General features: G+C 37.5%; 1 protein-coding gene across 1 annotated transcript in view; it reads left to right on the forward strand.

Moving 5' to 3' along the window:
* ELP3 (elongator acetyltransferase complex subunit 3) overlaps positions 1–14,586 on the forward strand; it is a 101,776-nt gene that overhangs the window by 37,050 nt on the left and 50,140 nt on the right. The window contains exons 8-9 of the mRNA XM_028114394.2: positions 3,958–4,119; positions 6,762–6,888. Of these exons, the coding sequence (XP_027970195.2) occupies positions 3,958–4,119; positions 6,762–6,888 (289 nt within the window). The remainder of the gene's footprint in view (positions 1–3,957; positions 4,120–6,761; positions 6,889–14,586) is intronic.

Genomic DNA, 14,586 nt, shown 5'->3' on the forward strand with positions numbered 1-14,586 from the left:
TCTATATACCATTTTTATTTATTTTGCTATTTGGTTTGAGCAGGTTGAGGTCCATGTAGGAAGGTTCTCTAAGGTTTTCAGGAATTTGGGCCTAGAGCTCTAGTGAGATTGCACGCAGGAGTAGACTAAGACACATCCGACTTTATTAATGACAGGTTTTAAAAGAGGACTGTAACAAATTGATAGCAATGAGAAGTGTTCTTTGATGCCATAGCCTTCCTAGAGTGAATCATGTAAACAGTTTCCAGAAGATAATAGAGAGACTTTAACATTGGTTTGCTGTCTTCCTTTGGTGTCCCCTTTGTTGGGGCCCTTCAGGCAAGGAGTTAGTAATAATAGATACCACTTTTATAGTTTACTTTTTCCTTCTATAAATAGAACCAAGAAATAATATATGTTTATATTTCTGCCCCTTTTAGCTCTTTGCTCTTAAATCCTTCTTGATTTCATCTGTGTCTTTTCTTGCAGCTAGATTGTTAAGCATCTCTGGGACAAAAGCTAGCGTATTACTCCTTTCTATAGAATACCTGGTCTAGTGCAAGGCACCCTCTAGGGTTGATTCTTTGCAAGAGGAAAGATAACCAGCAGAATTAACTAGAGGCTGCTATGGGAGTAAAGAGAGACCTGTGTCTTCAGTTATGCCTGATTCATTTATTCGTTCTTTGTATTTTTTTTTTTTTACACTAAAGGAGAGTTTTTAGTGCTGAAGCCCTTAAGCAGTTACCTCTAAACATACTTGGGCGTACTGCCTTCAAGGAGCCTCCTGTCTAGCTGCACAGACAAATATCCACAAATAACAGGGCAAACTATATTCATATTATGGGCAAGGTGGCTTTGGGAATGGTAGCACAAAGTAAAGAGAGGCTCTGGGAAGATGTTGTGGGAGGAGAAACGTATTTGAGCTATGTTTTGAAGACTGGGTAGCATTTAGTTTTTGTGTAAGTTCAAACTTTGAAGGTATTGTCCCACCCCACCCCCCAACCTTGTTAAAAAAAAAAATGCTGTCATCATAAGTTATTAGCTTAAGTTATATTTGGCTTTGCAGAGCATATTAGCATCTTTTATAGTTGGTGCCACTACTGTGGCATACAAAAAAGTGTAGGATTCCACATAGCCCCATACAAGTAGGGTCCAGACTTATTTAAGATGACCCTGTAATATCACAAAAAGAGCATTGGAATTGGAATTAGAAGACCTGGATGCAAAAATTTTATGGTTTTTTGTACTTCAAGAAAGAACTCTGAACTTCTTTGAAAGGAAGGAAATTAAACGGAGGAAAGAAAAAAAAAATTTGGTCTCTGACTTGGTCTCTTAGAAGTTTATGATCAGAGTTGGAAAATGTGTAGCGCATTTCCTAGGTGCCCAAGAACTTAAGAATTCTGTGGCCCCCAGAAGGTATGGGAGTTGAACTAGGTACTGAGGAGAGGCACACTGTTGAATGGCTACCTAAAATGATATGGAGGGTTATGGCAGGCCCTGAAAATCGCCCCCAAAGTTGTAATTTGCTTAGACTAGTTGAAAGCCTTAATGCAAATATTTGCATATTAAATAACAATCATTAATATCTTTACACCTCTGTTAAATGAAGAGGTAGGTTTAGTGATTATAGGACTAAATGTAGCATTAACAAAAATCCTAATAAAAATAGAGTGATCCTATAGGAAAAATGACCTTAAACTCTGTTCTTTAGGAAAATACCCCATTGTTTTTGTCATTCAAATTAAAGGAGTTTTTGCTTAATTGCTTTTCAAATGAAAATACAATTCTGAAAAGAAGACAGTGGTAAAAGCTTTTTGTAAATATAAAATGTTAGCTTTTAAAAACTTAATTTCTTTCATTTTTCCATTTCTTCTCCTGCAAAAGGTAATGACATTTCCCTTAAGAGGAAAGACATTTTTGAAATGGAGTTAAATTATTATTTGAGATAAGGCTTGTCTCTGTCCTTATACTATATTCCAACTACTTAGGAAGAGACCTTATAGTCCTTGCAGCAGCTTCCTCTCTGTCTGCATGCCTTTCATGATCTGGGCAATAGAAAGATTAGCAGGTGATTTCCTCTTTCCTCTAGACATATTCCCACTTGCACAGTTGCACGTCCTCTGGTTTTCTCCCAGTGATGCAGGGTACTGTTGTGATGCTGAACTTTCTTTTAAGAAATACCAGAGGCTTTATGAAACAGGCAGTTATTAGGGAGATTTGTGATAACAATTTTGGAATGCTTGATTCTAATATGTTGTTATTTACTTTCTTAAATACACTAATTTAGAGTTTCTTGCTTTCCTTTTTTTAAAATCAATCTTCATGTGATTTCCTTTCTCCATAATATAGTATTTTAATTTTTTAAATATGGTTTTACCCAAACACAATAATTGATACTCGAAGAAAATTATATTTAGCCATGGCATTATGTACTTCTGTTACTGCAGGTCTTGGTACCCACCTATTTGAGAGGTATGTGACTTTCTGATTTACTTCAAAAAAGCCTAATGATTTAGTATCCTGTCTTAGGCAAGATTTGATAAAATCTGAGCCCTTTTTCTCTCTCATGATTCACTTGAGTAACTTTGGACTACTTACTTACTTTTTAGTTCTGTTGCCTCTGGTAATCCTGTATAGAACCTTATGGAATACAGTAATAAGCAGTGCAAAAGAGTTTGAATGTCGAGAAGGGAAAATTTCAGAATCAGTCCTCCAGTTCAGTGATTCTTAACTTCGTTAATAACTGTTATTAACATTAAATAAGTCAGCTTTTATTGACAGTTAATGAAGAAGTGAACCTAAAGGAGTAGTTACAAAATTTTGGAAATTTTATGATTTTTGTACTTCAAGAAAGAACTTTGAACTTCTTTGAAAGGAAGGAAATTAAACAGGGGAAAGAAAAAAAAAAAGAGGTTTCCCTCACCCTCCCAGGGAATTGAGAAAGTTGTAGAAGCGTGCACCAAAAAGAATCACTGGGTTCTAGAACGTTAGAGAAGTTGAAAAGAGAAATCTGATGTTCCTTGCTGAATTGTCTAAGCAGTGCTATAAAGTGAAGTGTAGAACAAGGATTTGGAAGTCAGGTGGGCCCAATTTCAAATCCTGACTTGGATGTTATGAGCTCTGTGTCCTTGGACAATGTACTTCATCTCTTTGAACCTCCGTTTCTTCATCTGTGAAATGAAAATAAGAAGACACTTCATAGAGCTGATGGAGCATTCCATATGTACAGAGTGTCTCACATAGCGCTTGGCACAGTGGCCTGTATAAATGTTAGGTCCCCCCTCACATCAGCAGCCCCCTCCACAAGTCATTTTTACTTCTCTGGATTCTTGGCCAGCAATAAAACCATTAACTCAAGCAGCTTGAATCTAAAGTGTTACTCAGTACTTTGATACCTGCTGTTAGTGAAAGAGAAGAATGATGTCTAATTTTGTAAATCATTGCTAAAATTAATAGGCTTGGCAGAATGACTTATGTGTATATAGGAAACATTTTATCTAAATTATTCCTATGATCATTATACATACCTACCCTCCCCTTCTTTTTTTTTTTCTTCTATTTAACATGACATAAAATATGGAGTGGGAAATAAATAAGGCAGATAGTTTTCACTTATATGAAAAGTGGTTGCTAGGGTTTCACAGTTGAAATCACTGCTTTCAAGGAGATTATGGTTTGCAGCGTACTGTGGGAGGGTAAGAATGATAATGGTAACAGTACTGTGTGCTGGTTCACTCATGTCAGTCCTATGAGGTATGACTCCTATTAGCCTCATTTTGCAGATAATGAAACCGAAGCACAGAGAGGTTGTTTGCATAGTTAGGAAGTAGCAGAGCCAGGATTTGAACACAGACAGTCTGGGTCCAGAGGCCACTCTCTTAACCACTGTCTTATAGGACTAAGAGAAGACGGTCCTTTAAATGGGAGCAAATGTCCTAAAGCTGTGGTAGGTTGTTTACTTTTAGATTTGCTTGGCAGGTATTCTGAGAGAAGCCTCACAAAGTGTATCGGAATTACTATTGAGACCAGACCAGATTATTGTATGAAGCGGCATTTAAGTGACATGTTGACCTATGGCTGCACAAGGCTGGAGATTGGGGTGCAGAGCGTCTACGAAGATGTGGCCAGAGATACCAACAGGTAAGTTGGCAAATGATTTCACACGAGATCCTTCTAACTCCCACTGATTCTTTTCTGTGTTCATGCTCATCTTCTTCTCCTTCCTACCAGTCTTAGAGAAAGATACATAGGGATTCCTTCTTTTCAGAGTCAGCCTCTATCTCTGCTCTGAATTTCCATCCCCTTTCCTTATTTCTAGTCTTTACTGGCTCTTTTCCAGCAGCCTGTAAACGTGCTCTTCTCTCTTCCTGTTCTTGTCATAAACAGTCTTTCCCATCTGGAAAGCAGAAGGCAGGGCTCAAGATCAGTCATCTACAGCAGGAGAGAAGGCCAGGAGCATGGAAACAAAGAGAAGGGTTTGAACAAGAAGGACATCAGGGTGATATTTAAAAGATTAGTTTTTGTGAAGCGGATGCCAATAAGCAGAGTAGTGAAAGAAGGATTGGGGAGCAATGGATATAAACTGAGAAATTTGGGAGGGTAAGAAAGGATGGAAATAAGGTTGACAGAGCCATATGAAGTTCTCTTGTAGAACTCTAGAAATAGATCACTGAATTGACGAGAAAAGTTACACATGAAAGATTAGCTGTATAAGGAACTTCATGATTAATTGGTAAATTAGAGAAAAACAAAAGATTTCAGGAGTTTATTAGGCAGCAGAGATCATTGATTGTGTATGTAAAGGCAGGCTTCAGGAAGTTGGTATGTGTTCAGTTGGACTTTAAAGGCTGCTTTACCAGGAGGGGCAGACATAATTGGGGGTTGTGGTAGGAGAAGGAAGTAAAAGGGAACTTGGGAAACATACACTGGTCAGCATCTTAGAAACCACCAGAAGAATGCCAGGCTAAGGAGAGAGGAATCTTTCCTTTAGGTACTAGAGGTCTTTTGGATACTTTTGAGCACAGGGAAGAATTACACAGAAATCAGGATTAAGAAAGATTAACCTGAGTAGAATGCACTCTTGTAGGGGAGAGTCTTAAACCGGAAGCACTGGTTGGCCTGCTACAGTGATCAAGGGTTGTACGTGTGGAGATGGGAAGAGTCTCTTGAAGGTCAGGAAAGCTTTCTGAAAAGAATGACATCGGACTTGAGACTTACAGGAAGAGTATGACTCAGGTGGGGAAGAGAAAGATTATTTCAGACAGAAAGAAACATACAAGCAAAGTCCTGAGGATGGGCGCACATGGTATATTTAGGGGATTTGGAGCAGGTTAGCTTGGTTTTAAGAGTGTAGAGCATGAGGTAGGAGAGTGGTAAGAGGTGAGGCTGAAGAAGTAAGCCATGGTGGCCAGATGATGAGGAAACTTAGAAGCCAGCCCAGGGAGTTTGGGCTTTAATCTGAGGACAGGCTCTATGCTAACTTGAGCATATCTGCATTTTAGATCCCTTTGGAAGGATCACAGTATGGAGGTGGATTAAGAAGAGCATGCTAGAAGGAAGACCAGTTAAGAGGCTCTTGCACTCATTTAAACAAGAAATGATGTCTTGAAAAGAAGTGAATGACAGTGTTTAGTGACTGAATGGAAATGGGGTTAGGAGAGAGTGGGAAGTAGAGGAGTCTTGGAGGGAAGGTGAATTTCATTTTTGGACGTACTGAATTCTAGATACTTGTAGAACAACCAGTTGAGGGTTTGCTTTAGAGCAGAGCTGTCCAGCAGAACATTCTACAGTGATTGAAGTGTTCTACACCTGCACTGTTCAATATGATAGTGCAACTGAGGAACTGAATTTTCATTTTAATTAAGTATAAACTGAGTAACTACATGTACCTAGGGACCATGGTATTATACAGTAGAACTTTACTGGATATTTGCATGGGGTATCAGGAGAGAGGCCTTGCCTAGTCATATAAATTGGGAAGTGGTTAGCAAAAAGAGATTGGAAATGGTTTAATGGAAATGGATGGTAACATCCAGAGTAGGATGGAGTCCATTGTGTGTGTGTGTGTGTGTGTGTGTGTGTGTTGAATGGGAATGTCTTGGAGGTGAAAGGATTGGCTTAGGGCTTCAGTTTATAGTAGCCCCAAACTGTTATTAGGGCCTGCTTTCAACTTGGATGTGGTACTAGAATGGTAAGATGATTTACCCAGCTGGCCCCAGATGATTCTGCCTTGTCACTAAATCATTCACTCTTCTCACTTTTTTAAGGACCTTGGAGACTACCAGAATGAAATCTATTTTGTATGTAGGTGACATTCTTCATCTCTGTCTCTCTCCAAATGATTTCAAAAGGTTTTTAAAGGAAAGAGCATAACAACAGGCTGCTTCTGCATGGTTTTGAGCTCATTATTTCTGTTTTTAACTTAAGTATTTACATCAGTAAGCTTACTTCAGCTGATGATGCTAAACCAGATAATTTTTTTTTGTAGTCCAAATAATTTTAGTATACAGTAACTCTGGTTAACCCAGTCATTTACTGTCGCAACCTTGAGTAAGTACATGGGGAATTTCTGAGAAATATCTCAGAAGTGAAATGATTTATTTCCAGGCCTTCTCAGAGCTAGAGATATAAAAATGATTTTCTGAGATTTTTATTCCCCAACCATATTATTCTTCATTATAAAACTACCATTACATGTCTCAGAGATTGTTTTCCCTCTGTTCCTTGTGTTAACCTTCCTTCCCATTTATTTGTATAACAGATAGTGAATTTTCTTTCCTCAGGGGCCACACTGTGAAGGCAGTATGTGAGTCATTTCACCTGGCCAAGGATTCTGGGTTCAAAGTCGTGGCTCATATGATGCCTGATCTGCCAAATGTGGGACTAGAGAGAGACATTGAACAGTTTACAGTAAGTGTTGCCTTAAACCAGGCTAATTTAGAATGCCTCTAGATGCTGCTCTGTCTACCCTCTCTGCTGTTTTGATTATTTACTGCTGATTTCCCTATCATTATTTAAGCAGTGTGTCCTCATTATAGAATAGTAGAAACACTGTAGTGAAAGAAAAGTCATTCACAGCTCCAACACCAAATAAAACCCTAACATTTTAATATCCTTCTTTCTAGAATTTTTTTATGCTTAGGCTTTTTGGAGGGATGAGGTGGATTATACATATATACACACAGACACACTTACACTTATATATATGGTAAGTATTTTAATGGCTTTTTCACTTAACGTAATGCAAGCATTTATCTGTGTTATATAGCCTGGTCTCTGTTAAAATGTTAACACATTTAAATGTGTACTTAATATCCATTGAATAAATATGCCATACTTTGCTTAATTCCTTCGAAATTTTTTTAAATTGAAGTTATTACCAGTTTTTTATATTGTAAATAGCACTGCAGGTGAACAGTTTTATGCCTATAACTTTTTGTAGTATTTAGGATTATTTCTTTAAGATAAATTCCCTGGAGTAGAATTATCAGGTAAAGGTATAAACACTTCAAGAATCTCACATTAGTTGCTTTTCAGAGGGTTGTAATAATTTAGTCATTTTAGCGGGGTTATCTTTTTCCCCAAATCTCTCCTGTTATGTATTTACATACACACACAGATATAATGTTTCTATCTTTGCTAATTTGGTGGATTAAAGTGCCATTTCAGCTTGTTATTTTGTAATTATAGTAATATATTTTTCAGGTTTGCATGTAATAGTCATAATTCTTGCATCTTTTTAGAATTGTGTGTTTTTATTCTCTGACCAGTTACTCTGTTGAATATGAATTTTTTTTTTTTAAGATTTTTTATTTATCTGACATAGACACAGTGAGAGAGGGAACACAAGTAGGGGGAGTGGGAGAGGGAGAAGCAGGCTTCCCGCGGAGCAGGGAGCCCGATGCGGGGCTCGATCCCAGGACCCCGGGACCATGACCCGAGCTGAAGGCAGACGCTTAAATGACTGAGCCACCCAGGCGCCCCGGATATGAATATTTTTGATGTTAATTTAGATGAACTTTCTAGGTAAGGGCATTCTGGATTCATTGGGGTTTTTTTTTTTTTAAGATTTTATTTATCTGAGAGAGAGCACACTTGAGCACACGAGCAGTGGGGAGGGGCAGAGGGAGATGAAGAAGCAGACTCCTCACTGAGCAGGGAGCCCAGGACCCTAACTAAGATCATGGCCTAAGCTGAAGGTAGACGCTTACCCGACTGAGCCACACCGGTGCCCCTCATTGGTTTTTTAAAAATAGTTGTTACAAATATTTTTGCCCACTTTGTCTTGGACCTTTCACTTTTGTATCTGTTGTCAAATCCATCCTTTATTTATGATTTCTTCAGATGCTTCTGAACTTAGAGCTGCTTTTCTCTTCCAGGATTTCATTAAACAGTAAGAGAAAATACTTGGGTTTTTTCCTAGGTTTTCTGTTTTTTTAATTTTAATACCTAACTCTGGGTTGGTTGGTTTTGGTTTTTGTTCTTTGCTTTTTTGTTTTTTGGGGTTTTTTTGTTGTTGTTGTTACTCTGTCACATGTTTGCTTGATCTGTGTTCCTGTTGTCTTGGGAAATGAGATTGATCAGAACTTTTTTTTTGTTTTTTCTCCTTCAGATTCTCAGCTAGAGAAAGTACCTTTGGGATACTCTTTTAGAGAAGAGAGTGAAAGTATTTATCAAGTTATTTCATTCACAAAAATATTTTACTCTATTTAGAAAAATGGATTTCACCTTTTTTGTGACATATTTAATAATTCTTTCTTTCCTTGTCAGAAGTTTATCTTTATAATTTTTAAGCCAGTGAATTAACAACCGAAGGCCAATTTATAAGATAGTACTAATTCATAAATGTCCCTGTAACTAATTCCCCTGTGTTAGCTGTGTAAAGATTTTGAATCTAATACTAATAGTCTCTCCTCAGTAGTTAATAGCCAGGTACCCAGACTCCAATTCTAAAAGGCCCCTGAAACACTTTTCTTTAACACAGCTCCTAGGTGGACCAGAGATATAGTCAGAATTCATAACTTTAGGTATCCTTAGAAAAAAATATGGCATGTTTCAAATAATAGCAAATAGCCGAGTCTTACTATTCATTTTCCTTAGTGTCTTCAAAATAAAGAATAGTTCAGTGATAATATTGCAAAGACAATTCTTCATGTAAATAGACATATCTTGTTTGTAATCCTTTCAGAAAAACTCAAAGGGAATATGAACAGACTGTATGCCTTTTCTGACTGCATCCCAGCAAATAAATGAGTGACAAAATAGAGCTAACATTTCTCTCTAGAGGAAAATTCTCTGCAAAATTAAATTTCCTTAAAATAAAGAATTTCTACAAATCAGTAAGAAAAAAGCAGACAGCCCAATAGGAGAATGGCAAAAACGTTTGAACAAGCACTTCATAAATAGGATATTCAAACAGGCGATAAACATATTTAAAAGTTCCAAAGTCATTAATCTTCAAAGAAATGAAATTTAAAACTATGATGCATTCCTACTATATACTCACCAGAAAAGCTAAGAATAGCTAAAATGAAAAAAAGACTAAATCAGATGTTGCTAAGAGTATGGAGCAACTAGAATTCTTCATTTACTGCTAGTACATTGGTACATCATGTATGACATTATCTACTAAGGGTGAATATATGCATACCCCATGACCCAGTAATTGTACTCCTAGATGTATACTCAACAGAAATGCCTACACATATTTACCAAAAGTCACGGTCACAAATTACTATTGGTAATATCATCAGAGTGGCAACAAGTGTCCATTTAACAACAGAATGCATAAATTATGATGTAGTCATACAATGAAATACTATAAAAAATAATAAATTAATTACAACCTCATGCAACAACATGACTGATTCTTTTCAACATAAAATTGAAAAAAGGAAACCCGATCCAAAAGACTACCCAACATACAATTCTGTTAATATGAAGTCCAAAAACTTTGGGTGGAATTGTAACTGGAAACAGGCATGAGGTGGGCTTCTAAGGTTTTGATATTCTTTTTCTTAATTTGAGTGGTTATAAGATGTGTAAAATCTGTCAAGATATACACTTAGGTTATAAGATGTGTAAAATCTGTCAAGATATACACTTAGAGTTTGTGTACTTTTCTGTATCTAAGATACACTCCAATAAAAGTTTACACAAAAACTTTTAGAACTAATTTTTGTTTAGGAGATCTTGTTTGGGCCTATTTGGAATTCACAACCTTTCCTGAATTAGTAGGACTAGCAGAGGGAGAGGGAGCAGACTCCCCACTGAGCAGGGAACCCCATGCAGGACCTGATCCCGGGACCCTGAGATCATGACCTGAGCTGAAGGCAGACACTTAACCAACTGAGCCACCCAGGCACCCCTTGTTTTATACTTTAAAAACTTTTTTCCCTACTTTAGTTTATCGTCCCATCATTAGCAACCCACAGATATATTTTCCTTAATTAATGTGTTTTGTTCCATAGGAAGTGTTGCTAAATCGGGAGTCTGTCTTAAAATTACAGAAGTGTACCAAATGTTATATTTGTAGAGGACGGGATAGCCTTGCCTGGCACGGATCCATAAAGCTACTACCTAGCCTGCTGAGTTATCACAGCTATATCTTGGGTTGTATGCCTACAGTGTGCTAGTTATAAATTGGCTTAGACCTCACACCTTGTTATTTAGGTCAGCTCTGGGTCACTACTCTTAGTATCTGTTTATTTGCATCTGTTCATGACAAATTCACACTCTTATCTAGTGGTAGGTGCAGATCTTGTAACTGTGTGTGATAAATAGCATTTGCTTATATTTTCCGGGAACTCAGAAATGAAGCTTCCTTTTTTCTTATGAAGCTGGAAGTCCTTGTTGTGGTGGAAATTCGGGAATTTATCCTGAAAGCATTAACTTCACCCTTTCCAGCTATCCTCAGATAGAACTTATTTATTACTCAAAGTAACTTTTAGCTGTTTTGGTGTTTTATTCCTTTAAAAATTAGACTGCTCTTGAATATCCAAGCTAAGATTGCTGAAAATGCTTGAAGAACATTTATTTCTCTTCAGAATCTCCTGTCGGTTACCAGAAGTCTTTCAAAGTCCATTAACATCTGACACAAGTTCTTTTGTTTCCCGACTGAGCCAGTGTGAGTTACTGTTTGGCAGGGATGGCTAGCGATATTTGTTGTTACTTGTTTTTAATATAAAGGCTTGTCACTGAAGATAGTGGCATAGGAAACAAGTCACTGTAGCATTCTATCAGAAAAGACTACCTGTTGTAGTCTCTTCAATTGTGGAAGCCGGCCTGATGAGATTACGTAACTGGTCAAATCAGTGGTGAGTCTCATGTAGAACCCAAGCTCTTAGGTAAGCACCCTTTCCATGGCACCTTTCTGTGGTAACTTTTTTAGGTGCAGGGAAGTTTGACTATGAATGACTATGCATGACCTGAATGATATTGAAATACAAGTCAAGTTGGATCTTAACAAAACTTTAAACCTCATTCTACTTTTAGTTATTTTTTATTTGAATCAAAGGAATACATGCATAATTTTAAAAGTCAAATTGTACTGAAAAACCTACAATGAAAGACAGCAATACCTTCCTTTCCTTTTCCTTGAGTGCACCCAGACAGATCATGTTACAAACGCTCCAGTGTCTCTGCTTCTCCCTCCCCTTCATTCCTCAAACCCCCTGCAGTTTGGCTCCCACCCTTCACTGAAACTCTTCTCTCGCATGTTGTAAAATACTTCCTAATCTCCAGACGCAAAGGGTACTTCTCTGCTGTCATGTGATTCAGTCTTAGCATTTGTTGTTGTTAAAGACTGTCTCCATTTTGGGATTCTCACCCTGCTGGGTTTTGTGACTCTTCTGTCTCCTGGCTCTTTTCTTGCCTCCAGGACTCTTTCTTTTCTGCTCTTCTTTTTCTTCCCACCACTGAAATGTAGGTTCTGTCGGTTGCTCTCTTCTGTCTGCTTGCCTTTCTTCTACTCTAACTTGACCGCTTACACTTGGGTGAGTCTCATTTTCTCTCCAGCCTGAAGCCTTGGGCTCTTCAGACCAATTACTTAATACTCTGCAACTAGCACTAGATGTCTTACATGTAGTTAGAACTTAGTGTGTACAGTGTGGACATATTTATCCTTTCCCCCAGCCGTCTCTTCGTCTTTTTTTTCCTGTCATGCTTGATGGCCCCTTCATCCACATATTCTCCCTAGCCAGAAATTCAGGAGTCATTCAGGAGCAAGTAGAGAATATTTGGACTCTGGAGCCAGACCGCCTAGTTTGGATCCTGGCCCCCAGTACTTAGTAACAGACTGTTTGACTGCTTTGTTCCCCAGTTCCCTCATCTCAAAAATGAGGTTAATTACAGTATCTCCCTATTATGAAGATTAGCTGAGAAAATGCATGTAACACACTTAGAAACATGCCTGGCACGTAGTGAGTGCTCAGTAAATCTTTGCTTCTGTGACTGTCCCTTCGTACCATGAATCTAACTCCACAGGAGGTTGTCAATAACTCCCCCTGCCTGTCCTTCAGAGCTCCCCTCCTCTCTGTCCCCACTGCCACTTCAGTTCATACTTTTCATCAGCTCACCTACACAGTTAGACAGCTTCTCAACTAAATCACCCAGCCACCAGCCCTCTTCCCTTCTGATGTTCCATTCACATTGCACCAGAATGATGTTTATCAGATTAATTTTTTATCTTTACAATATAAAAGTTGTTAAATAATAAAATCACTATTAAATATTACTTGAAAATTCAGTACATCCTAGAGCGATCATATCAAAACACAGTAGTAGTCCTCTGGCACTTTCAACTGTTGTAGCTGGGGTTTTTTTCTGGGTATTTACCCCTCTGTATTTCTTACTACCATGCTTGGATTGCTTTTTCCTGATGATTTTGGATAGATTCTCTTGTCTTATTGTTATTGTAGATGAAAAGTTAATTCTTTTAAATTCTCCCATTCTCCCAATATTGTTACATCACTATTTTAGCTACATTAGTAGTCAATGTTTACATTACAGTTTTTACATAAATTAATACTGACATAGAGCCAAGTAATATACTAACATTCTTTTCTTGAATAACCTTTTGAGTTTTTTCTAGAATTAATAATTGTCTTTTTTTTTTTATTTGCTTAGTTCTCTATGCACCTGAAACTTTCAAGGGTACCCACCCACTCAATGTTAAGGCCTCTCTGCCAGTGGCCTAATTAATCAGATATTCTCTCAGTTCCTTTTTTAGGCTAGTGACATGACTCATGGATGTCTTGTCCTCCAACTCCAAACAGGACTGGCAGTTCTCTGTGCCTGGTTCACAACTGTCCTCCTGGTGAGGCTTCTCTTCACCAATCTCCTGGATTGGATTCTTTGTTTTCTGGTTTCCAAGTTAACCCTTTTTATTTGTTTATTCCTTGACTTTACTGAAAACACCTTTTCTACCAGTTTCCTTAGGAAATATTCATCATAGAAAGTAAGCCTTTGGTGTGCTCGAAAAAATGGCTCTATGCAACCTTCACACTTACAGAATTGTGTAAAAACATTTTTTAAGGCATTGCACCATTGCCTTGTAGCTTTTAGCATTGCTGTTAAGAGCACAATTTTGTTTTTATTCCTTATTCTTTAATTCTATGATCTATGTAACCTGGGTGTTTTGTTAACTCCGAAATATTTTAGAAAATTGTCTTTATCCCATGTGTTGTGAAATTTCACAGTGCTGTATCTTGAGAAGAGGTTTTTAACTAATTGTGCTAGATTTTTGAAGGATCTGTCTTCTGGGAAATTTTCTTGTACCACTGGATAATTTTCCCCTTTCATTTTCTATGTTCTCTTTCTAAAACCCCTATTAAGCAAATGTTGGATCTCCCAGGTTCGTCAAGTATTTTTTATATTTTTTACCTATTTGTCCTTTTTTTCTGCTTTCTTCTATTTTCACATTTATCTTTCAACTTTTCTGTTAAATGTTATTATTTTTGTTATAGCTTTGATTTTCAATAGTTCTTTCTTACCTTCTGGTTGTTTGATTTTCTTTAGCATCTTGTTCTTGTTTAATAAATGTAATAGATCTTCTCTCTCTGAAGGAATTGTAGGGTTTTTTTAAGTTTCATTTTCCTTTATGCAATGCATCTTTCCTCCAAGTTCCTTTTTTTTCTTTTTGTTTTGTTCTGCCCTTTATTTTTTAGGCTTCATCCAAGTTTCTGGTGATCCTTAGCCAAATGGTCATACTTTAAAAGTACGGGACAGGGGGCCTGGGTAGCTTAGTCAGTTAAGCGTCCAACTCTTGATTTTGTCTCAGGTCATGATCTCAGGTTGTGAGATTAAGCCCTGTGTCAGGCTCTGTGCTAGGCGTGGAGCCTGCCTAAGAGGCTTTCTCTCCCTCTCCCTCTGCTCCACCCACCCCCCCTTAAAAAAAATTAAAATAAAAAAAAAAGTAAAGGGCTGAAAGAACAGATTGCAAGGTCTAGGTAGGTAGCTGCTGGGATACCTCATTGAAGGATATTCATATAATAAGCTCTCCTTTTCTTGTTTTGAGGTTTTATTTTATTTATATTTTTTAAGATTTTATTTTTCAGTAATCTACACCCAACCATAGGGCTCGAACTCACAACCCAAAGATCAAGAGTC

This window comes from Eumetopias jubatus, unplaced genomic scaffold (genome assembly GCF_037043125.1).
Source record: "Eumetopias jubatus isolate StellerSeaLion01/CBP00866 unplaced genomic scaffold, mEumJub1_p1.0 scaffold_2, whole genome shotgun sequence".
NCBI lineage: Eukaryota > Metazoa > Chordata > Mammalia > Carnivora > Otariidae > Eumetopias > Eumetopias jubatus.